General features: G+C 55.6%; 1 protein-coding gene across 1 annotated transcript; it reads right to left on the reverse strand.

Moving 5' to 3' along the window:
• Positions 1-2461: 2461 nt before the first annotated feature.
• SH3BGRL3 (SH3 domain binding glutamate rich protein like 3) lies at positions 2462-24494 on the reverse strand. The gene is made up of 10 exons (XM_090056477.1): positions 24330-24494; positions 24083-24250; positions 22014-23978; positions 14719-14829; positions 14288-14522; positions 13944-14173; positions 13319-13381; positions 7047-7208; positions 5884-6045; positions 2462-3016 (listed from the first exon to the last, which is right to left on the reverse strand). The coding sequence occupies exons 1-3, from the start codon at positions 24375-24377 to the stop codon at positions 23913-23915; spliced, it is 282 nt and encodes a 93-aa protein (XP_089912603.1). The 5' UTR covers positions 24378-24494; the 3' UTR covers positions 2462-3016; positions 5884-6045; positions 7047-7208; positions 13319-13381; positions 13944-14173; positions 14288-14522; positions 14719-14829; positions 22014-23912.
• Positions 24495-24862: the final 368 nt, after the last annotated feature.

Genomic DNA, 24862 nt, shown 5'->3' on the forward strand with positions numbered 1-24862 from the left:
CAGGGTGACAGCAGCACCTCCTCCGCGCAGCAGAGACGGTGTGGGGGCGGACAAGTCAAGTCATCTGCGTCTTAGCAAGAGGCTGTTGCTGCTGGCTGCGGCATGGGGGCACATCGGAAATGCCCGCAGGCCACCCCTCACTTTTCTCTCGGGGGTTTCCAGGAAGGGCCCCAGCAGCTTAACATAAACCATGGGGTTTATAAGAAAAGGCTCGGGAGCCTGGGGTCAGATCATCCGCACCAGCGGCACAAATGACCACAGGCCCAAAGGTGTCACGGGAGGATCGGTCCCACGCCACAGGTCTGTTGGGCTGGCACGGGGGCAGTGACTGCAGGGGGGCGAGAGCAGTGCATCTGGACGAGGACAGCGAGAATAGGGTCCTGAGCCCTGGTGCGGGGCTCCTAACTCAGCAGAGATACTCCTGTGTAGTGGTAAGGACCAGCTGGTGAGTGGTTTTGCCTAAATGGGAAGGCAGGGGCTGCCTGGGAGTTTGTGAGCCAAATTACCATGTCGGGAGGGAGATCCAGGGACAGAGGCCCCAGCCCAGGCCAGGGTCAGGAATCACACGCCAAGTGCACGCATCCAAGGGGTAGTGCGCAGGGTGAAGTCCAAGGAAAGCCATGCAGGATCAGGAACCAGGAGACTCAGTAGAGCAGACCAGAGGATTAGGACTCCTGGCTGGCCTGGGAGCCTGCTGCCACAGCTGGGGCCAAGTGGGGAGGCGGCGCTCCCAGCCGGCAATCAGGAAGCCAGCAGGTTACTTAGCAGGGGTGGAGCCGGAGGCTCAAGGCAGGTGAGGCTTCCTAGGCAATTCACCCAGGCTAGGCTGACTGGGGTCCCTGACACCTAGTAGAGCTCACGGCGCTTGGACACATTGTAGTCACCCTTTCACAGGCTGGGGAAACTGTGTCCAGTGCGGTGGAGCAGGCCAGCACCAGGGCAGGGAACGGGACCCAGGTGCAATGCTTTCAGCACTGGACCATGCTGCCCATGCGTAACTCGAACCACATACAGGCGCCCTTTCCAGAAGAGGGTCTCTCCAAGCTCCGGCGAAGCCACGGCCGTTGTTTCCACGTGGAAGCATCCCAAGGAGAGATGGAGGGGTTAGAAACGCGGGGTCCTGGGGGAGCTAGAGCAGCTGCTGGAAGGACAGGAGATGCTGATGGAGGCCATGGGGCGGCAGTGTGAACTCACAGGCAAGTGGTGCCCTCCCCTGGTGAGACTTCAGGCTCACAGACACCCCCTGTCCTCCACTCTACTCCTTGACGCTAGAGGCCACTGCTTGCCCACGGGTGCTGCAGTGGGTGCCAGGAAGGCAGCAGCATCATGGGCCCCGGAGACTCCTTCCCTTTCTTCCCCGCAGGGATGACCTGCTGGGGTGGTGGATTCCCACCGCTGGGTTCGAGAGAGGCTGGGGACTTGTGCGGCCGATGCTAGCATCCGAGCAGCATGAGCGCTGGTGGGGGCCAAGCAAACCTTGTGCTTGCTGTCGGGGTTGGGAAGGAGTTTTCCCAGAGCTGCAACAACCGGATTGGTGCTGGGGATTTTTTATGTATGTATTTGCCTGCTTTCCACTGCCGCTGGGACCCCCAGCCACCCTGAGACACTATGTAAGTCAGAAGGCCTCTCCTGAGGCTGAGGGCACTACAGTGATTTGCCCCAACAGGGAGTTTGGCTCCGAAGCCTTGCACATCCAAAGGGACTGGAGCGCGGTGCCCAGCATGCAGCTGAGCAGTGGGGCTCATGTCCACCCCCGTGATGCTGAAAGCAGACCTGAAATCCTTGCTATGCTGCTTCAAAGCAGAGCCACCCCCACTAGCGAGCAAGGGCTTCCTAATGCAGGGGTGGGCAAAACGCAGCCCGCCAGGCCCCCAAATTAAGAAAATTAATATTTACCTGTCATGTGGCCCTCAATGGCTTGCCAAAACTCAGTAAGCGGCCCTCCGCCCGAAATAATTGCCCGCCCGTATGACCTAATGCCTTGCTGAGGGACCTGGGACCCAGTTCCCAGTTCAGAGCACAGAGTCTGCATGCACAACAGCTAATGCAGTGAGCCGGCTTGTGGCAAAGCCTGGGCAGACACCAGGGGGGGACTGGCTGGGGGCCTGGTTTGTGCAGAGAGTCCTACCAGGTTAGTTAAATGAGTGCAGAATCCCCCATGTGCAGAGTTTGCTTGAAGCCTAGCTCACCCCTGGTTTAGCTCGAGTCAGGCCTGAGCTGCAACTGGCTTCAAACCGAGGCGGGAGCGGCCACACTGGGGCTGACGCTTGTGTAACTCAGTCGGTTTTAAACCTGACCTTGGGCTGGGGCAGCTTGTGCCTCTGGTTCCTCAGTCCCAGCCCTGCCTCCCTCCCTCCCCCCAGCTCTGCCATCCCCGCACTTGGAAGTGCTGCTCCCTGCCCTCCCGGGCCCGTGTCCCTACAGGGGTTTGACTCAGCGACAAGAAAAGGACAACGCATGCTCAGACTGGGTGTCCCTTGAGGGTGCAGGCACCCCCGGGGCATTTATTTCTCAAAGCATTGGGTGCATTTCCAGGACACGGGTCTCTAGGCTGCAATGGCTGGGCCTGGCACGGGCAGTACACATGCCAGCCCGCCACAGAACACAGCCTGGCGGCCCCCCGTCTGCCCCCCCACTGCGAGGAGGTTCATTCTGTCCGGGACTGCAGTCAGGTGAGTGTCCTGCGGTCAGGTAAGCATCCCTGCTGCAAACAGACAAGGCGGGAAACGAGGCAGGAAGCGAATGGCCTACGAGGCTGAGCAGAGGGAGGCGGTGGCAGGGAGCAGATGTGCTGGCTGGGCAAATGGCAGCAACGCTTCCAGGAGAGGCTGCAAACTGCAGTGGTGGGTGGAGGGGACTGTAGATGCATCTCCAGGGACGAGGCCCTCGCTCAGTGGGCTCGGAGGAAGTGCACTGCCATCAGAGCAAATGCCAACAGTAGGGGTGCTGATGCAGAGCAGGGTATGGCCAGGCCTTTGGCATGGGTAGGTGTGGAAGAGGTAACCTTGCTTTCAGCCTAAAAAAGTAAAGAGAAAAACTGTTAGGGGAAAGCACCAGCACAGGGAAGGCCAAAGGGGACTTCCTCAGGCCAGCCAGGCACCAGTCAAACATGGGGCTGTCCAAGGGTGGGGGAGGGCAGGGGCATGGCTTGAGTTGGGGCATGTAAAAGGCCATGGTTTTCTCCCTGGTCAAAGGACCTGTGGTAATGGAGCCTCCCCTCCTTGCTGTTTCACAACCCCTACTCGCCCGCCCACCGCTCATGTGAAGCGGGCACAGAAACACCATTCTCCTTTCTTCTCCATCCTCCATGAGACACAGGAGGGGTGCACCATTCTCCTGGGACGAGGCTTGGAGAAGGGGAGCAACTCTGTGGCCTGGAGAGTATTAGACCCGAGGCCTTCTTCCACCCCTAGACCATGCTGTCTGGCTTGTACAGCTCCCTGGGAGGCCTGGACTGTTCTGGCACCAACCCTAGCCGAGCCATGCGGAGCCCAGAGGGCCGCTTTTCCTCTTCTGTAGACGGTTGCTGAGCCCCAGCTGCGCGGCTCTGATCCGGAAGGGCCATGGTTGGCAGGGGTCTTGAGCCAGACGCAGAACTTCCCATTCTGCACCCATTATCATTTTGCACAGCTGCTGCCAGAGGAACCAGTGCTGAGCAAGGAGGAAATCCAAAAGGAGAAGTGGGAGAAACTGTCTGAGAGCCCTCCAACGCTTGCACATGCTCATGCTCTGAGGACAGGCAGCTTCTGCTTTCAGAGCAGTTTTTCCAGCTGGTGTGACTAAAGCCAGTCAACAGATATGCTGGAAGGGATCTGGGTTTCCACCAATGCAACTGAGCAGAATTCATCTCCCTTGTTCCCCATTTGGTTCCAGGGCTGCCAGCCGAGATGAGAGCGCAGGGAGAGGAGCCCAGCAGGAGCCAGGAGGAAGCTGCTGACATGAGGGTATGACTGCAGAGCCCTGTTAGACCCACCCAAGCTAGAGCTGAGTTCCTGAGAACTGGCTGCAGCGCTCTTGCAACAATGTGGAGCCCAGCACCAGGTAACAGCTCCAGGATTCATGCAACTTCTCCAGCAGGTTTTGCAGCCTGCACTGAGCTCTGGGTTGCTGTGGCCAGAGCACCTTAGCAGTGAGCGCAGTGCAGACCTTTCCCAACAGCAGCAAGGACCAGGTGCCCCAAGAAACCCTGATGCAGGGAGAGGTGAAGAAATCTGACCACAAAAAAGGTTTCTTGTTCATTCACTGCTGGTTGATAGATGCCTTGAAGCACCAATCCTCTCTCTGGGGTGCTCTCCTGCCTACATTAGAGCATGGTCTGGGCCCCTTAGGGCATGTTCACCCTGTGTGGTCAGGCAGTGGTCTTGGCACCAAGACAAGGAACAGAAACAGAGAAACTTCATCATGTGCTCTGTGTCAATGCAGGACATCTGGGGCAGACCAGGAAGTGGAACTCTGGGCTCCTGCATCCCAGGTCAGTGCCTGGCCCAATGGGCTAGTTACAGCTTGGATTAGCTTAGCTCCAAGGAGCACTCGTTTGACCCCAGCATTCATTCCTGCCATGGCAGGGGGCGGACCTGATGATTTGCTCAGGTCCCTTCCGACTCGACCAACTATGAAACTGTGAATTGTGGACAAAGACTCCTTTGCGCTAGGTACAAACACACAACAGAAGACAGCTGTCCTGCCACCAAGACCTGCCAACCTAAGACCAGACAGATGGGATACTATAAAGCTGCTCATCACCCCGACTGGGCATGGAGTCTCAGAACACCAGCAGCATGGTTGCTGCCCAGGGTCTTGTGGGCACTGGAGAAAGGAGAGTTTCAGGAGGGAGCTGCAGGACAGCAGCGCAGTGGCTTCACGGATGGGTGTGAGCAGCTCCACCCCAGTATAACAGGAGCGACCGTGAAAGCACACAAAGGCATAAATAAGTAAGGAGGGGGTGATGGAGCTGGCAGTGGGGCGGCTGCTGAATGAGAGCGATCAGGGAGCAGGCAGAGGTTTGGAAAGTGAAGAGGCGCCCCTACAAGAGTCCCTTCAAATTTCCAATGGCTTGAAGGCCATTGGGAGAGTCCCCCATCAAAGTCAATTAGCCACCACCTAAATACCTTCCACTGCCCAGCTCTTTCACCCATGCCCCTGCTAAAAGTCTGCGTGGGAAAACGTGCCTTGTATCCTGCCGGAAGAGGTAAGACGTCTAGTCTCTGGCAGACCAACACTTAATCTAATTACTGGCACTAACAGGGAAGGCAGTGAGAAGAGAGATGAAACCACAGGTGAGTGACACCGGGTTGTTCAGCCCACCGAGCTGTAGGAGTGAGAACATGCCACTCTGGTTTTGACACGTACAACGCAGCGAACCCTGGAAAGCCTGCAACATTGCATCGGAGCTGCTTGGCCCCGTTGCTGGCTTCCATATTAAATGTAAACCACACAGGAAAGAGTGCATACGTTTCTTGGTGAGAACCGTTGCTCTGCACGCCGTGGTGAGAAAAAAAAACAATTCCAACCTGAACGCTTGGCTGAGACCAGGACGGAGGTGCTAGTCCCCAGCGCAGGACACAAATAAACTGCCCAGGGTGGGAGATGCGCTTGCTGGCAAAATGCTTGCAGAGGGCAGGGCTGAGGGGACACCTGTGACACAGTGACAGAGCGGGGCTCGAGACAACTGACAAAAATGACAGTCCGACAGCAGGGCGAGAAGAGGCTATAAAATAGATTGAATTAGACTAAGCTACAGGAGAACTTCAAAGCAGGCAAGAAAGGAAGGTGCCGCAGACCCTACCCTACACCCGAGCTCGCAGAGGCGGCTCGTGCATTGCTAACCCAGATGTGGCCGAGGGGAGGTGCGGGCTCCCCCAGCACCTGGCAGGCTGCTCTTACCATGCAGAGAGACACGAGGTTCACGAGGAGGAGAGTGCCGACCAGGAGAACAGCCTTTGTGTTGTTCATTATTCTCTGGGTCTCGGGTGCGACTTGACTCGGGCGTGGAAGCTGCTCCCTCTGCTCCTCTCAGAAGAGAGGCAGAGACTCTTATGTTGCCTCCTAGAGAAAGGAGGAAGAGCTCACCAATCACACATGGGCTTGCAGATCTAGGTCACGCCTGCCCATCTGGGTGTCAGTGGGACACATTCAGTTGTAGCAGGACCTCCAGTGCTGAAGGGACCTGGAGAATCTAAATCATTTGTTCAAAAATCCCCCCACTAACATCCCAGCTTCTCGGCATGAGCAGTGCACCCCCAGCCCTTGGCGGTGACCGGGGGGGCTTAAGGAGACTCATGTGCAGAGTCCTAGACTGCACAGCTGGGGCTGGGGAAGGGGCTGGCAGTGCTCTGGGTTAGGGTTTGTTACCGGGGGAAGGCTTGCTGCTGAAGGGTGCAGCGGTCTGTTTATCCTCCGAGGGGTTTGTAACGAGGCTCCTGGGATCTGGAGGGTTTGGACTGACTCTTAAGAAGAGAGGCAGGGGGACACAGCAGCCAGGGTGGGCCTTCCAGGTTCTCCACCGTGGTCCCATGCCACCAGCCCTCTCAGCTCCCTAGTTCAGGAAGCGCTGGTCCCTGCAGAGCACAGGGCCAGGGGGGCTGACCCTCCCCTGGTCTGGTGTGAAAAGAACCGAGGGAACATGAACAGTGGTTTTTCCACCCCTGCCCACGCCTCTTCCTCAGGATGTTGAAACTCAAAGCGAAAACACCCCAGATCGCCACGTCCCACTTGGCTCCGAGAGTAATGAAATCACCGAGTTTCTCACAGTTTCCACCCAAAATCATCAATTAGGCCAAGCTCACTGGAAAGCTGGCCCAGGTTCACTGGGAAGCATGTGAACATCTGCCAAACTTTGGGCCGAGCTGGACCGAATTTCAGGTTCATGACAAAGCTTCTCAGTTTCTACTTGAGAGCGAGAGATGGGCTCAGGCTGCAAAACTCAGATTTAGGCTCCGAGCCCATAAAAATCAAGGCGTGCTGTCAGCAGAAAGGAGGATTCAGGGCCTTGCTGAACGTATCTGAGCAACAGGCATCGCCACAAAAGGTGTTGCAGGTGGACAGACCTGACCAGCTGGAGCTTCCTGCAGCCTCAGCCTCCTCTCCCAAGCTAACGGGTTTTCATTTGCGCTGGCTTCTGCACCGAGCCACGCTCGCTGGGCCAGAAAGCAGCAGACAGCGCTGGGATAGCTGCACCGCCTCATTTACATGGTACTTTCGGATGATTTCTGCAAGGGAAGCATCAAAATGAAAGTCTTCTGGGTGGAAAGTTGCAGGCCATAAAAGGTGAAGCTCGGTGCCTCCCACCCCCAAACGGGGTCAACGGTTGTTGGGTTTTTTCGCTTTGCCCAGACAACAGGAGACGTCGTCGCCTGGGACCGGAGCGAGGCAAGAGGAAGACACCGAAGGACGGAAACGAGAGAGAGAAAAACACGAGCAAACAAGAGCCCGGGCCTCTGGCAGGCGAAGGCAAAAGCAAAAGCCCGCGGAGCTGGGAGCGGGCAGCGCTGCTTCTTCCTTCTCAGCGGAGGGCGAGAAAAAGAGGCGGGTTTCTCGGTGAAAAGAAACTCGGGGCAAGGAAACCGAGAGCGAGCGGCAGGTGTCGGGAGCCCGACGGGCACCGGCCCCCGGGCCTGCGCAGCCGCGACCCCGCGCTCGCCCGCGGGGCCAGGCCGGGCCCGGCCGGGCCGTGCGGACGTGGGCTCGGCCCGGCGCGGCGCCACGGGCCACGGGCCACGAGGCCGAGCTAGGCCGCGCGGCATGCCGGGAGCCTCCCAGCCACGTGAGCGCCTCAGCCAATCCCCGCGCCCGGGCGCTCACCCGGGCAACCGCCTGTCAACAACATGGCGGCGCTGGGCTGCAGAAGTCGGTCCCAGGCGCCGCCGCCGGCCCGGGGCTGCGGCCACTGACGTCACTGCCGCGCGCGGCGACGCTCCCTGCAGTCACTGCATGGGTAGGGTGATGCGTCGTGACGTCACGGCCGCGCAGGGTGGTGCTTTCTGACGTCACTGCTTTGATGGTGACGCTTCTGATGTCACTAGCGTGGCGCAGCGATGCCTCGTGAGGTCACTGCCTTGCAGGGTGATGCTTTGTGCTGTCATTGCTGGGGCACCGTGATGCGTCGCGCCGTCGCTGCCTCTCCTGGCGATGCCTCCCGATGTCACTGTTGGCACAGCGACGCCTCACGACGTCACCGTGTTGCGCGGTGATGCCTCCTGATGCAACTGTAGCTGCACAGGGCGAGCACGTGGTGCTCGTGCTGCCCAGGAGGGTCCCGCGAGGTCGGTGCAGCGCAGCACGGCGACACATGGTGACGTCACGGCCTGTGATGACATGAGGGCTGGGCGGAGGCAAAATCCCCGCAGCGCTTTGCTTCGTGCCGACCAACAACAGGCAGCCGTCATGCACGAGCTCACCCCACGGGCCAGCCTGTGCCCGCTCTCCAGGACGGCGGCCCTCGTCTTCCCCTGGAGGCTGCATCCACGTGCCCGTCCTCCATTCACACCGGAACCAGAGGTCCCAGCAGGGGATCCCAAGGCTCCTGCTTCGGTCGAACGACACAGGGTCACGCTCAAGACTCCCCCTGCGCCCAGCCCCTCCAGCACGACCCCTCTCCCCTGCGCGGGATGGCAGATCGCTTCTTAGATCCGTCGGCTGCCTCATGGTTTCTCTCTCTCGCATCCAGGCACTCTGCTACTCTCCGTCCCATCCCGCAGTCCGGAGGCGTCACCTCGCCTTCGTTCCCCGGGATCTAGAGCAAACTGAGTTGCAAGCCATGACGTCTCCTCTCTCCTCCCTGGGAAAGCATCGCAGAGTCCCGCTGCAGCTCCAGAGTCCGGGGTAAATGAGGTGTTACCTTTGCTGTACACAGCGTGGGAGCTATTGTTTCTTTTGCAGTTTCCATCCCAAGTGCTGCTCTTAAACGTGATAATTGGGGCACGAGGGACAAGTGCCTCCAGGCCAACAGATTCTTTCATAATACAGTTCACAGTTGCAGGCTGCATGGTATAAACATTTTTGAGGCCTTCCTCTGCCCTTGACCTTCATGGTGCTGAGTCAGCACCTGCTGGAATCAGCAGTTAAGGATTCTTCAGCCTATTCAGCATTTCACAGAATAAGGCCCTACAATTCAGGGCTGATAAGAATAGAATCTTAGCTAGTTAACGGCAGGGAAAATCCTGGGATCCTTCATTCTGCTACAGGAGGTATATCGCACGCAGCCTGGTGCATTGTGCCTCTTACCTTGGCCTTTCTGTGACCTGAAGCAGCTAACCCTAGTGGCAAGCAGCAACTTCAACTCCTAAGCTGCCCTGATTTTGCTCTCTGTGTGAGTACTCACTCATAGCGGGGGGGGAAAAAAGCAAAGTGGGCTGCTTGGATTTGGATCAGTGCCACAAAAGGATAAGAGCACGTAGGCAGTTGTATTGTACAGACACATTTCATTGTAATTTCCAGGGCTGTTACCTCTAAGCCAAATCACACAACAGATCATTCATCTGCCTGCTCTATGTTTTTACGAGATCCCCTCTTTATTCTTGCAGGAAAAAACCTGAGCCAGCTAAACAGAGTGCCTGCGGTGGTGAGTTAAGATCTTACTATCTTCGAATCCTAGAAAATGAGGGTGGGACGAGACCTCAGGAGATAACATCTAGTCCAACCCCCTGCTCAGAGCAGGACCAGCCCCAAGATCTATGGGCTGTGCACTCATCTCTATTTTTTCTAGTTCTCACCCCCTTTTTACTCTCTCCTTCCCACGTGCTGCTGCTCAGAGCGATGTGTGGTTTCCACGTCCTTGCAAGCTTTAGAACAAGTTAGATCTCTCCAGTGATTACTAGCTCTTAATTAGACTGTGTCCCCATATTTCCCTTTCCCAGTGCTAATACTTTTCTTCGTGTCCCTCCTTGAAACTCACTTCTGTGCAGCTCAGAAGTGTTGATCCTTGTCCATGTAATGCTATTGGCAGTTTGTTACTAGAACTTGACCCTGCCATTTACCTCCTTCAATCCATCTGCACATCCCCTCCACCCAACAAAAAGATGCTTTGCCTTGGTATCACATTCTCTATCCCAGTACAGCTTGGTGTTTGATCTTCATTTAGACTGAAAGCTTCTTGGGGCCAAGGCAGCAGGCAGGCTAAATTGCTCCCAGCTGAATTCTGACCCTTTGCTTCAGAGTGTAATCTAGATCCCTGTCTTCTGACAGCCAGCTCCTGGCTTGTGGCTTAGTTTGGTGATCGCCCACTTCCTGGTCCCTTATAGCTACAGCTGACTGCTCCAGACCACCTGTCCTGGACCCACTTTTCTTGTGGCTCTATCGTGATCACCACCTATATTTCAGTCCCTGCTTCTGATCGTCTAATTCATAGCTTCCTTCCTGACCTTGTCTGCTTCTGATGCCCTGGGTTATGACCTTCTAGGTGAAGCCCTGTCCACCCGCAGCAGAACCATATCTTCCTTTGGCTCTTGGACTGTAGTGAGCAGTACAGTACAAGATGCCTGGTTAAATCCTGATGCTTGCCCCTTTGAGAGCATTTGCCTGGGGTGAGTTGGCGTCACATCACTTTCCCTAATGACAAGACATGCTTTCCAGTACATACTGGGTCAGACCTATGGTCCACTGAACCCAGTATCCCAGCTCCAACAGTGGCAGGGATGGATGCTTTAAAGGAAAAGAATTGTACCGGATACCTATAGAATGATCTCTCTCTTATTTCCTGGCATCTGAGGAGTTTAGAAGGTGCATTTAAAGATTTGACCTAGCTTTTTCTTGCTTTCTCTCTTTGCCTCTTCTCAGAGGATGAAGCTGCATTGCTGAATGACATCCTGCCTCCTAGGACAAATGATGCCTTGCCAAATGAATCCCCTTCCTGTTCAAAGGGAAGAGCAAAAGCGAGCAAACATGGTAATGACACACCTCACGGGACAAGAGTCACTGAGTTATAAGCTAGTGCTTGCATGTGGCTTACCCAGTGAAAGTCCTTGGACTCAACACTCATGCTCAGAGTGATTAGTCCTTGATTCACATGCCCAGATGTGACAGTCAGTGTTGATGTCCCAGGAACACACACACACAGTGCCTGCTGCAAAGGCCTTGTATGCACCAATCATGGCCACAGAAGGATTCACGCACAGCACTTACAAGGAATCCATTCATGCAGCCGGAAATGGCAAATCAGGTTTTTTACTGAACCTTCAACTCATGTAATGGGGCACTGGGTGATCATAAGGGTATTTTTTGGTTGAATTATTCAGAAATAAGATTTTTTGGATGCTGTGTTGGACTTCTGCTTTCAGGGGAAGCTCCTACTGACATGGAACTCATGTCTACCATGATGCAGAAAATTATTAAATTGGAACAAAAAGTTAGGAGCCAAGCCCAAGAACTCCAGCTGAAGGTAAAATTGCCAGCCCGGTCGGTCACGGTGTGAGTCACAATAAGCAGGGTCACATTTGGGTCTAGTCTGGGCTAAGGCAGTATAATCTGTAGACAAGGCTTTTGTTCTAAGTACAGAAAGCATCCACTCCAGAAGCACAACTGCTGCCTTGTCAATGCGGTTTGGAGGGTTGAACCTGCTGTGATCCTCAGTAAAAATGAACCGCAATGATTGAATTTGCTAATGTCAGCGACTCTTCTGCTTTGGATGTTTCTTTTCTTCTCTTCATTTTACAAGATCCAAATAGATCAGAAAGCAGAGAGTTGCCCTGCAGCAAACTCCCCCAGTAGCTAAGGCCCAGTTGCCATTATTGAAGCTGTCGGGTAAATTGCGTCTCCAGCAGTTAGAAGGCTCTACTGCAGACTTTCTAACCAAGATCATGGCTCTGTCTTTCTGTCCCACATCTGCAGGACAGGAAGATTGCTGATCTCCAGGGGAAGGTGAAGGTCCTTCAAAAAGGGAAAGGTAAGGTCCAAGTTCATGCCTGCATCTGCTGCTGAACTGCAAGCTGCAGTTTGCTGGCGCAGTGCTCCCTCCCTCTCACCCTGACCTGCTTTTGTTGCAGCAGTGCATTCTGGCAGTAATAGTAATGCTGGCAGTAAGACAGTTTCAATGCTATTTCACAGCTTAAAAGTGGTCAGAAAAACAAACATGCCACGCTTCAGATTTAAAGTGACTGAAGAAGCCAGCTGTATGTTTACTGAAAGCTTCAAAGGATCTTCCTGCTTTGGAAGAGTCCCTTGTCCTATGGGTCGCTTTCTTCAGCTCATGCTCTTTGCAGTTTTTTGGGATTCAGCAGTCATCTTTAGCTGAGCCCAGATGCCTTTTTCTGCAAGAACATGACACCCTTGCAAACCAGCATTGAGGGCATGATCTACTCAGGAAGCAGAGAACAAAAATATTTTTGTCAAACCACAAGCAACGTTTATAAATATTGTTGTATGTTGTTGCACCCATTCATCACTGCCTAACTGATCCTGTTTCACTGTGCGACTTGCCGATGTCTGAGTAGGTTCCTGGATATTGGGAGGATCAGTCAAGCCACCTTCAGTGTATCACTGCATGCGGCACCAGTCATGCCAGAAAACCCCAACTTTTACCCTAAATGCCTGCCAAGTAAGTCATTTAGTCTGTGCATCTCATCAGCTGTGACCCAGCTGGAACAGTCAGGGGACAGACAAGTAGGCAAAGAGGTGCCACTCAGCTTCTGTGCTTCACAGACTCGTTCAGCTGTGGCCTAGTTAGGTGTGACATTACTGACATTAATGATCTCAGTCCTTGTCTGAGGCTTATTGTAGCAAAAAGGAGGAATCTCAGGTCTCTTTCTGTCTTTCCCCAGAGGACTCCCCTGAGCCAAGCCAAGTAGAGAAGCTGGAAGTGATGTGCCTTCAGCTGCAGCGTCAAGTTTGGGAAATGGAGGTAAGGCCCCCGACCTCTCCCCTCTCCTCCTAGGTTTTGGGTGTTATAGTCTTTCACTCCAAAGATATTTGGTTCTTATTAAACCACCAACGTAACTACCACCAACTGTTGGTGCCTGCCTGGGTACAGAGAAGACAAGTGGAAACACCTTTAATCCATTTCCTAGCCCCCTGGCCACTCCTCTTTTCACATTTTCAAGCCATTTTGACATCTGCTTTAACAATCATAAAACAAAGAGTTTGGCAGTCCTAACCATGCCTTGCCTCCTGAAGCAGCCTGGGAGGCTTCACAGCCAGCTCAAAAACAGATTTCAGAGATTTTAAGGTAAGAGCATCTTGCCTGACCTCCTCTACCTCACTGGCCATTACATCTCACTCAGTTATTCTAGTAGTGAGCCCAATTACTTGGGTTCAAATAAAGCCCCCCTCAGAAAGGCATCCAGCTGTGATGTGAAGATCTCACAAGTACAGGGAACGCTTCACTCACCTGTAAGGATGGATTGCAGCAACTTATATTGATCACAGCAGCTCATAGTGACACTGCCCAGATCTAGGACAGAAAGTGAAAAACGATTACTTAGTCAAGCAGAAGCCCTGGGAACGGTGAATAATACAAGCACTACTTTGTGTATTGACTCCCTTCACCCAGGGTTCCCATAACGCTTTACAAAAGCAGATCAGCATTTCCCCTATTTTGCTGCTGGGAAAGCATCGCTGAGGGAGTGAGCAAGCTGCTTGAGTCTGGACCGCAAGTCTAGCTCTCGATACATGCTTGGCCGTTCAATGTGGAACTTCAGCGCACTTCTCTATAATACCTGTTTCTGACTGTGAAAGGTACATCTCACATCAGCATCTGTGTACCCTGGTGATTAGAGCAGAGCACTAGGATTTGGGACCCCTGCCTTCTCTCCCTAGTGCTGTTACTGATCTGGCTTTGTGAGCTAGTTTCCTGGCTACCTATGCTTTTCCTTTCCAGTCTGTGCAGTGGAGGCACCAATCCTGACCTTGCTCACAGGGTCTATCAATTAATGCTTGGGATGTTCTTTGAAGGCCTACGCAGGAAGGAGCAAAGTAACTACAGATCACTGAAACACCCCTACTTAGCGACATACATTTCAGTAGCTTTCATATGCACCTGCGTGGGCCGCCTCCGGTCTTTTCCTGTTGATATGCATAGCTGCATTTTTGTTTCCGTTCCTTCTTTTGCTCTCCCAGGTGACCTGCCTGGCTTAGGAGAAGCAAAGTCCTTGCAGTGATCAGAGGCTTGGGAGACTGGGTCCTGTCCTATATGTCCAAGGCATTCACAAATAAACAGCTCCAACCACAGGCGTGGGAAAGAGTGCTGCCGGACAGAATATACTGTCCACATAAATTAAGACTATACGTGCATTGGCAGATTCAACAGAAAGTAACTTAAGATTCATACTTGCAGATTCAAAACATTCATGTAGCTTACCCCTGGTCCACACAGTTGAATTCATACAGCTTTGCACGCTCTATGCCACTGTTCTTGCTCCATCAGGATGTCTGTTACAAGGACAAACACTCCCACTGGAAAGCACCTACTTCCACCTCCACTGTTGGCAGTGTATTCTCCAGGTTCCCAGCCTCTTATAGTGCCGTGGTGCTCAAACTAGCCTGTCCTCTTTTCTGTCCCCATTACAGCGATTTTTGAATGACTATGGATTGATCTGGGTTGGAGAGAGGAATGAGGAGCTGGAAGATTTGGAATCATCAGGGAAGGAGGCCAGTGGGCCATCGAGGGTTTTCTGGAAGCCAGGTAATGCCGCAGTGCCCTCATTTAAGGCAGACAACCCGCCCGTCACAAAACACTCAGAAAAGGCACAAAATTCTCCAGTATGGTCAACTAGGGAATCGCAGACTTACCAGTCAGCCAAGCTCCTGTCCCAGAACTTCTCTGGAACAGTCACAGGCTATTGTGCCAAGGCTAGTGCAGAAGTCAGTCTGTGGGCCGTTGGTGGTAAGATGTGGCAGCACCTACAGCAAGGGCAAAGATGCTCAGTGAGCAGGCGGCCTGATACAGAGATGAAAGAAGCTTAGCTGTCAAGATAAGGCTGGGTGCAGGTTGAGTCAGATAGCTCCCTAAAAGGCTTTGGTGCTCAAGTCCTTGCCTGTTGTGATTATGATTTCCCCATGGAGATGCTGAGATCTCCCTACTACTTTGTTTCAGGAGAGAGGAGACTGTGCATCATAAGCCAAAGAGGCCCCAGAACACATGTATTTTATAAACCCTGGTGGAGACAATCTGGAGGAAAGTCTTCCATAGCTGCCGGCTTGAGGTTTCCCTGAATGTCAGCTTGATTCTGATCTCACATAACCCAACATAACTGGGTGTGAGAATCAGGTTTGTTGCAGAATAGAATAGAAGTACTTTAATATAAATGCAACAACTCATCCATGCTCTCAGATCCCATCAAAATGCCTTTTCTCTTCCCTCGAGCACCTGCATGATCAGTTCTGTTGGGAGCAAGTAACACCATGTTGACTCCTGTAGTATTTGGTGCTGGGAAGTGGCAAGGCTGCTTGTCACAACCACTTAATGCAAGGGATATGGTATCTGAAGAGCAGTAGGTATGAAGCAGAACCTCTCTGAACTAGCATGTCACTTTACTTGGTCTTATTTACAGTTTTCTCTCATTGAGACTGGGCTTCTTTTTCCTATTGAACGTCTTTGAAAAAAGCAGAACAGAAAAGATGCCCTGTCCTCTGCCTTCATCGCTGCTCTCACTTCCTCTTCTAGGTTACTTCTCCCCCACCCTTATCTTCACACCCCCACCACACCCCTGCAACTTGATGTCCCACCCTCCTCTTCAGCAATTCACGAGGTAGGGCAAGCTGTGCTGGGAACAGGCTGCAGGGACTGCGTGTAGTCAGGCAGCTGGGCTTCCATCGGCTTTTCCTCTGTGAGCTTGAGCTGTGCAATTGAGCGCAGGTGGTCAGCTAGATCAGTAGGTCTTGTACAGCACCAAGTGAGGGGACAACACTCAAGTGTAAAAGCAATTTGGGGTGAAAATGGCCTGTGAGAGGAGCAGGCTGTGTCACAGCCTGGCAGCAGAGCTCATTTGTAGCCAAGGGACTGATTCTTCTGCCTTCCTTTGCTGCTCTATAAAGCCCCCTTGCCAAGTGGCTGAGAGAGGCTGCCATGGCATCCTGCTCCTTCACTTGGCAACGCCATAACTGAGCAGAGTGGGTTGGGAAGGAGCTGGGCCCAGGGCTCAGGGCTCAGACATGTGGGCACTAAGCTCAAGCTCAGTGCTCGTCTCCCCTCCTTTGCTAACTCTGCTCTCCTTGCTGCAGGCGTCTCGACTGCCCCAAAACCCCTGATTGATTTTGATCTAATTTTGGAAAACCTGAAGGATTTAAATGTGCTGGCAGGGGAGGGCGTGTCTCAGATCCAGCACACGGCGGGAGGCGCCAGACTGAGGGAGCCCGAATCGGTGTCTCTCACTCTCTATAAGAACGGGATAGTGATGTTCAACGGGCCCTTCCGGTCATACGAGGAGCCATCCACACAGGTACAGATAAATTCCTAGAGACGGCCCCCATCCTGCCGGTCCAGAGTGCCCTCAGCAAGTGCTAGGGGAGGGTGACCAGCAAACGTGGAGCTCACTCAGTCGCCCTCTACCCCATCTCATGCCCTCCATAGGCACTTGGTGAGGACTGATGGCTGTTGGGGGGCTCCTAGTTTCTCCCCATCTGAGTTCTTGTGGAGCCTGTTGCAGACACCAAGGCTATTCTGTGCCAGTGCAGCACACAGGCCAGTCCCACAGGCATAGGCCTACACACTGGGGGGTTTCCATCTGAAACTGCAGCCTCTTAGTTTTCATTCTGAGAGAGAATGAGAGCCCTGGAGGGGTAGAAATACTGGGCTCTGAGGCCTTTCTGCTTGGTTTCAGCAATGTCTGCAGGATATCTTGGATGGCTACTTCCCCTCTGAGTTGCAGGCACGCTACCCGGCTGGTGTGCCATTCCAGGTAAGACAAGCCGCTCCCTCAGGGGAGCAACACCCTCTAGGCAAGCAGCCCTGAAAAGGGAGGCTGGTTGCACTAGCCCAGCCCTGCAAGGCTCTCTCACAGCAAATTCACTATGGTGTTTTTACACCCACGCTGCTGAGCTGCTGGGCCCCAAGGCAAGGCCTGGGAACACACCTACTTCCTTCGCTACAGGAAACATCCTTGACACCAAGTGCTCAGTCTGCTTCAGTGAGCCTTGGGTTAAAGAGAGGCAGAAAGGGGGAAGAACTGGGGAAGCAGTTTTGGGTGCATAGAAAGCAGCTGCACAGGATACCATACCTCAGACCGTCTTGTTGAGACATCTAAAATTAGGCAAGCCGTCCCTCCGAAGACGCAATGTGCTTCACTCAAAGTCACCCTATTTGGCAACTGCAGCAGTCACAAGTCAGGTGGTTGGGCAGAGGCTGCAGCGAGAATACAGTGAATGCGCTCTTCCACTTACCCTCCCAGTGAAGGGCCGCTTTCTGCAACAGAGGAAGCGGTTTATGGAGAACAAGCCACTCCTGGCTGGGTTCAAGGCAGTTAGCGAATGCGTACAAGGCTGGAGGCCTGCTGTGCTCTAGCGCAGATCTGTACTGCAGCCAAAAGAAGAACTGCAGTGGCTTGGACCTCAGCACAGCAGGCTTCCAGCGTGCTTGTGCAGCCCCTGTGTCACTGCACTTCTACCGTTACCTGTCCCAGCTAGATTTAAGCCAGGATAAGTGTGCCCTGCCTAGGCCCCTGGGCACATCTGCTGCAGCATATATTTGTTGAGTGTCAAGAGGCACCATGCAGCTGCTGACTTGAGGGGAGACAGGTCTGAATTCATTTGGCTGGAGGAGCCGAATTGAACTTACGGTTTTCTGACCCAAGGTGTCTGTGGCTGCCCCCAGCTTCAAAGCCACTACCACCTCCAGGTTTTTTTACATCCTGTTTTGTTACCATGGCTGAAGGCTTTGTTGTGATCTGATGCAGCATGAGCAGGGACTTGCTGGTACCTGGGGCTGCTCATGGCCTCTGGCGTTCCTTCGACAGGTCACTGACAAGAGAGACATCTTCTTCCGGGATAGGCAGCTTCCCGAGAGCTTCCCTGGCCAGGGCCAGAAAGTTGGCCATGCAAAGCCAAGTGAAGTCCAGGAGACCAGTGAGATCCCAGGTGAGTCTTCAGCCATGTCTTCTGTGCCCTCGAAATGCCACGGTGCTCCCAGAAAGGAGGAGAAACAAGCCCGGCTGATAAGCAGCTGTGGGTGAGGGTCTCTGAGCGGTACAGCTCAGGGCAGTCTCCCAGTGAGAAGAAACAAACGTTTTTAAAGAATTTCAAGAGCAATGTCACAAAAATGTCCCCAAATGCTCAGTTTTCCCAGAACACACCCCAAATCCACATTCTTCCATGGTCACACCCACGGCTCGTTCTCAGCAGAGCTCCTGCCCCCGTCCCGCCAGAGAGCTGTTCAGGGTTCAGTCCTATTGCACATCACTCATGGAGGTGAGGATCTCCTCGCCCGGGCGCCAGCGTCCTCTTTGCCACTCCAGATGTGACATGGTGCCTCTGCTCCTTGGTGGGGATAGGCCTGGCCTGTAGGACCAGGCCACATGTTCCTGCTTTTCCTTCTGGATTCGAGAAATCTGTTCCAAGAGTCACTAAAACAGCCCTCAGGGACTGACAGTTCAGCTGTTCTGGTGAGGTCTTGGTATGTGTGGTCATGGGTGTTTTTTCCAGCCCTATTCTCTATGTTCACATCCTCCCCAGTGGTGGCACGTAGTGCATCGTGTATGATATATTCCCAGCCAGCTGCATGCAGCCATATAACCTGTGCACACGTGAGTCTCATGTATACTGCCATTTAACGTACTGGCTGTGAGGGGTTGTTGGTTTGGGTCGTTTGCCACTTCATAAAACAGCTCTTTCCTAGGCATGATTGTAATGAGCCCATGTCACAGATATTTCTAGCATGAGCCATGGTGCCCGAGGTGGTATAATACAACCAGGACTCCCATCTCTATTGCTGGCAAGGCCTCTTTTCCCCCACGTGACTCTAGCTGGATGGGGTTTAACTCACGTGTCACTGGTTCTTCCCAGAGCAGAGGATGGTTCAGTGTGGACTTGAGGGTTCAGCCAACACGGAGATGATCCCGCTCAACTTCCAGCTCTGACAAATCAGCCTTTTGAGATGCAAAACTCTTCTGTCCAGACATCCCCGCCTCCCTCTGGAGCACACAACTTCCTCTCTCCTGCAGGTCCCAAGCTCTCGCTGGAGCAGTTCCTGAACAAGCTTCCCAGGTGTGTTATCCGGGACGGACACGTGATTGATGTGCGAGGGTCCATCAAAGCAATGCTGCAGGTATGATGGACGCCCTGGTGTGCCCAGGCAAGAGTGCACGGTTGATGCCACAGACCGTGCATTGCATCAGTGTGATGGCATCAGCCTTGGGCCCTGTCCTCTGAATGGCCTCCTTTGTGCAACTTCCTGGTGTTAGAAGAGGCTTCGCTAGAGGGCACCAGACACCCTTTCACCTGCCCCATGAGCCCCTTCCACAGCCACATCACACCTGCCAAGTGAAAAGCTGAGCTGTTGTCTCAGGGGTCAGATCGAATCCCTGGCACCTTCCTCATAAGGGAAGCAAGTCCCTGCCCCAGACAAACAGTGCTCTTACTCTTCATTTCAACCAGCCCCTTTGGATGCTGTTTTATTGGCTTAAAAATCAAGTGTCAGACTAGAAGCTCCAGTCCCAGCTCACAGGAGTTTATTAAATAATTATTGCAATGCTTCAAAGCCATAATTAACCTTTACCAAAGAGCCCAGCTTGCCTCACCAGGTGTGGTGAGCATGGAGGCCCTGAGGAGTGTGAAGGGCATGGATGCAGCAGCAATACAGGGCTGGGTAAGCTTAAGCCATTGGTCTTGATGGGGGGGAGAGAGGGCCTGGCTCTGAGCTGTGGCAGAGAACGAGGGAGCTGCCCCCAATATCTTAAGCCAGGATGATGGTACCTAATGCTCACCCTTTCCCTTTCAGGGGTCTGAGGGGTCACGTGGCAGCAACATAATCCTGGTGGAAACGCCTGCTCTCACAGCAGCAAAGGAGAGGTGAGGGCTCTCTCCATCTGTATGACCAGGGCTCTCGCAGGCTCCTGGTCTGTCCACGCGCGTGCCATGGGGACCTGCAGGGAAGCTCCGTAGGGGTTGGAACTTGCTCCTCTTCGCTGCTTTACAATGGGTAGAGAGAATGGGAGAGCCGGGCCTTCTGGGCTGCTGCTGCTGCCTGTTTGCTCTTTGAGAAACAACCACCAGGCCAAGCCCAGCCCTTCCTGGCTTTGAGAGGCTGCACAGTTACCAATGACAAGCCCTGGCTCTGGAGTTGCATAGCAAACACTTGGCAAAACTCAAGGAAGTTGAAACTCCCTGCAGTTGCTTCCACTGCTGGGCTGCTACGTGCTGGCCCTCAGACTTGCCCCCAGGGCTGAGCTGAACACGGGGGAATGCTGTTCCACCCACATGCCTCATCTTGCTGCACTGACGTGCCTGGGCTGGCCCAGACCTGACTGCAGAGATCTTGGGTTCAAGCAACAAGCAGAGCAGCCCTTGTCCCAGGCAGCTCATCCCATCACAAAGCAGCAAAAAGGGCTCTGGGCTGTTGTGCAGGTCACTTTCGAAATAGCTGAGCCCAGAAGTGGGTGGTCAGGGATTCCAGCCCCTCTGCTGCCCATAGCCATCAGGAAGCCTGGACTGTCTCCCAGCAGCTCCCCTTTTCCCTTGGTCACTCAGTGGTTGATGGCCTGTTCTGCCTGGCCCGCTTCACCCCGGCTGGCCACATAGCTCCGTGCTGCTGCCAAGCCACTGTTCTCTAGCTCACTGGCACGTCTGGCTTGCAGGCTGAAGGCAGGGGACCTGGACCAGCCTCCTGCACCTGGCATCTGTACACTCCGGGTCAGGTCGGAGAGCGGGGAGCAGTCGTACCTTGTGAAGATGCTGTTCACGGAGACCATCGGAGATCTGCGTCAGCACCTCACTCGGAGCCGGTGGGTGCCACCAACCTCCAGGAGGGAATTTGGTCCCTTGGCTCTGTTCCCCTGCTCACAGGACCCAATCCTGTACGGTACTATGGGGAATTGAACCTACTTGCCATTTCCCTGGCAGCCCTGAGGGCACTGGGATCAGTCCCAGGGTCTGATTAAGCTCCCCCATCCCCAGGGAACTGAAGCTTCAGTGGACTCTCCTTCCACTAGACCCTTTCTGCTCACTCCTCCTGCCCCTGGTTCTGGACAGTTCTGCCATTTCATTGCCATTTCTCTCCACCCTGCCCCTCTGCAACCCTCCCCGAGGCACTACTGCCCCTTGCCCAGAGCACCCCGTTATGCACATGGTGGCGTGGACCAGTGCTGTGGTCTGCCTGCTGGCATGGGAGGACAGCTGCCCACCCTGGGCCCAGAAGCTCGTTAGCTCTCAGCCCCTTGAGTTACAAGGCTGGGCAGAGCTGCCTTGCTGCTTATGCTGGTCACCAGGCAGCTCCAGCTGGGCTGTCTTCCCCCTCTCCTTTCCCTGCCCCATGTCTGTCCTGCCTCATGAGCTCAGAGCTGTCACCAGCTGGAGCAGCCACCCGGGGCCTGGCCTGAAAGCCACTTCCTGCCCAGCTGTGCCCCCAGCACACTCGCCCTGCTCGTGCATCACCCCACAAGGCTCCTGGGAGCCAGCTCACAGGAAGGGCAATGCTGTTCTCTCCTAGGCACGGCAGCTCCAGCTCGTACGAGATCGTCAGCACCTTTCCCCCACGGGTGTACGCAGACGACGCCCTCACCCTGCAGCAGTGCGGCCTCACCCCTGCCGCCTCACTCCTGCTGCGGGAAAGCAGCCCAGGCAGCCAAGCAAGACAGGGCTGCAGCTAGGCAAGCGCACCCAGGCTGCGCTGCCAAGCGCTGTGCTGTCCTCCCCAGCCCGCTCCCTTCTCCAGCCGGGCCCGGCTGGCTTTGGCAAGAGGAAGGAGCAGCTTTGTACCACGGGCTAAGTGGCTGCCTCTCCCTGCGCAGGTGGGAAGGCTGGGCTGTGTCCTACCTTGGGTTCACTGCTGAGCTACTTCCTGGAAGGGAGGCTGGGTTGTGGGGAGAGAGCTCCAGGGCCACAGCCCTGCTGAGAGACCTGGGACAAACCACGCACTGCCAGCCTAAGAAACTCACCCTTTGGTACACAAGTGCCTCTCCCAGCCAGCCTGGTACCTGGTGGGATTCAGATCCACGTGTCGTCCAGGCACAGCTCTGGCTCCTCGTCACCTCTGCTGCAGGTCACACGAGCTGTTCCCCTTCAGACGATGCCATGGCACGGACCCTTGTGCCTGCTGCTGCCTGCGTCAGGGCCCTGCTGGGCCCATCCTGCAGCCCTCTCCGTGGCAAACATTTCCATTCGAGCAGGAGTGAAATGCTGCAAGGCCAGCCTCTGTCTCCCACCCTGCTCTGGGGTCAGCAGAGTTAAAGCCGGACTGAGCCAAAGCAGGCCAGCCCTGAGCCAAGCCCAGCCCCCACCGGCTAGAAGGGCCCAGAGCTGTTTCCTGTACACAAGTAAATCCTTCCTTACTGTATGGGGCCTATTAAAGGCACTGCAGTTACCAGGCTGCAGGGCTGAGCCAGGTGCCCACGGCCCTGAGCGCTACCCCCGCCTCAGGAACTTGGTGACCCCAAAACCCTTTCAAAGCAAGCCTGAGCCAGAGGGACAAGCCAGTCCCTGCACCTACTGGCCCATCAGTCTGCACCATGCACAGGATCCAGCCCCCCTGCACCTTTCCCATGTAGAGCCATCTCACCCCCCATGGCAATCCCAGCCCCACACACCTCTTCCCAGGCCACATCCCATGTCCTCCTCCTGCATGCTGCGCTCTGGGCACTGCGCCCCATGCAGCAGTGCCCTTGTCCTGTGCTCTCTAGCACGCCGCACCCTCTGATCTCAACCACTTTGGGGAGGCTCGCTGCCCATTAACTTTCACCCAGCACTTACGGACACGGTGCCAAGTTGGGCAGCCTCAGGCAGCTTCTCCAAGCTGCTCAGCACAGCTGGCTGGGAGCCTGGGAGGTAGCTTGCAGCTAGCTAGGGAGGAGCAGAGAACCATCCCAGCCCTGCCCGCAGCGAAGACAGGAAAGTAGATTACATGCCTCCTCCAGCTTAGGCCACAACACAAGCCCCCTTCACCCTGCAGGGTGACAAGAGGGATCCCAAGGTAGTTTTTGCTCACGTTAGGTCCCTGCCGTCTGTGACCGTTAATGGCCGCAAGCATTTGAGAGGGGTCAAGCAGCCTCCCTGGGAGCTGCCGATGGATCCCAGCTCTCGAAACCCGCGACGGACGCCTGCCGCAGCAGCGAGCAGAAGCATCAAGGCCTCCACGCCAGGCTGCCGCAGCGAGCTGGGAGTGACTCAGAATTGCTAAGCAGGGCGATGTCAGACCTCGAGCCAAAATAAAGGGACCCTGGACAGGCCGGCCGGGAGCCGCAGGAAAGGTTTAGTCACGTTTTAATAGCGTCTTGGAAGACAACACCAGTTATAAACTTGTTTTTTGGCAGAACAACAAATGCACTTGGTCCAGATTGCAGGGAAAAAAAAAAAAAAAAGCAAGCTGCCCTGGCACGGCCGGAAAGGCTGGAGGAACAACTTGCCAGAGCAGCCCGGGGCCGGGGCGGCCCTGGGGAGCTGTAGCATCACATCGTGTCAGTACAGGAATGTGGTAGCGGAGCCGTGCGGGTCCGGCCTCGTGGCATCCCCTGCCCGCGCCCTCCCGAGACCCCGCTCCACCCCGCGGGCGAGGAGAGCGCCGACCCTAGCTTTGTGCAGTGCGCCTGCATGGAGGGGAAGCTGCCCAAGGGCAGCCGGGCTGCCCGGGAGGAATGAAAGGAAGCGAGGCGGGCGGCAGCCTGGCATCTGCACGCTGCGGCTGGACTAAAACGCAAGAGGTAATGGGCTGCCCCGGGCCCGGCGCCCTGCTTCCGGGAGGCACCAGAAGCTGCGCGGAGCCCAGGCGCACCCGAAGCACCGGCGCTTCGCCGGGTCCCTGGGGCGCGCGGAGGGCGAGGGCGGCGGGGGAGGGCGGGGGCTCAGGCCAGCTTCAGGAACTGCTGCAGGACGTTCTGCTCCACCGCTTCCACGAAGCCCTCGTAGTCCTGCGGCGGGAGGAGAGGCGGGTCAGGCGAGGCGAGGCGGGGCGGGGCGGGGCAGGGCAGGGCAGGGCAGGGCAGGGCAGGGCCGCGCCCCCCGCGCCGCTCACCCCGCAGTACTGGTCCCCGTTGACGATCTGGGGCGGGATGGCCTTGGGGTCGCCCGCCTTGGCCCGCATCTCCTCCCGCAGCGCGTTGTCCTGCGAGATGTCCACCAGCTCGTACTTGATGTGCTTCCCGTCCAGGACCCGCATCACCTCGCTCTGCTGCGACTTGATCTGCAACGCAGCGCGGGCCGCGGGTCAGCGCCCCCGGCCGCCCCCTGCCCGCCCCGGCCCGGCCCGGCCCCGCACTCACCTCCCGCGACCCGGTCACCGAGGTGCTGTACACCTTGAGGCCGCTCATGGTGCGGGGCCGCCGGGCACTGGTGCGGGCCGGGCGGGGGCCGCTTCCTCCCGGCCCGGCCCGGCCCGGCCCCGCCCCGCCCCGCACGTGACTGCGGCCGCCAATGGGGGCGGGGCCAAAGCAGGCGGGACAGCGCGCTGGCAACAAAGCGCCTTTATTTTGTAGCAAAGCCCCGCACGGGGCCGGGCCGGCCGCGCGCCGGAGCCGGAGCCGGCTCGTCTCCCGGTCGAAGAGAAAACGCTGCGAAGGGAGGCTGAAGCGGCCCTCCCTCCCCTGCCGGGCCGGCGCGAGGACGAGCAGCCCCGGCCCCGCCGCACCTGCGAGTCTGCTCCCCGCGCGTACCCACCCCGAGGGGACAAGAGAACGAGGGGGACGGGGCTTCACAGAAATCAGGCCCGAAATGCAGGCTACTCGGCTGCCAACGGGCAAGAGGAAGCTGCTGCTTCCTGCCCCCAGCAGCTCCTCACAGAGCTGACAGCAAGGAA

The sequence above is a fragment of the Crocodylus siamensis genome, chromosome 7, assembly GCF_052110815.1.
Source record: "Crocodylus siamensis isolate JL-2025a chromosome 7, ASM5211081v1, whole genome shotgun sequence".
NCBI classification, from domain to species: Eukaryota; Metazoa; Chordata; order Crocodylia; family Crocodylidae; genus Crocodylus; species Crocodylus siamensis.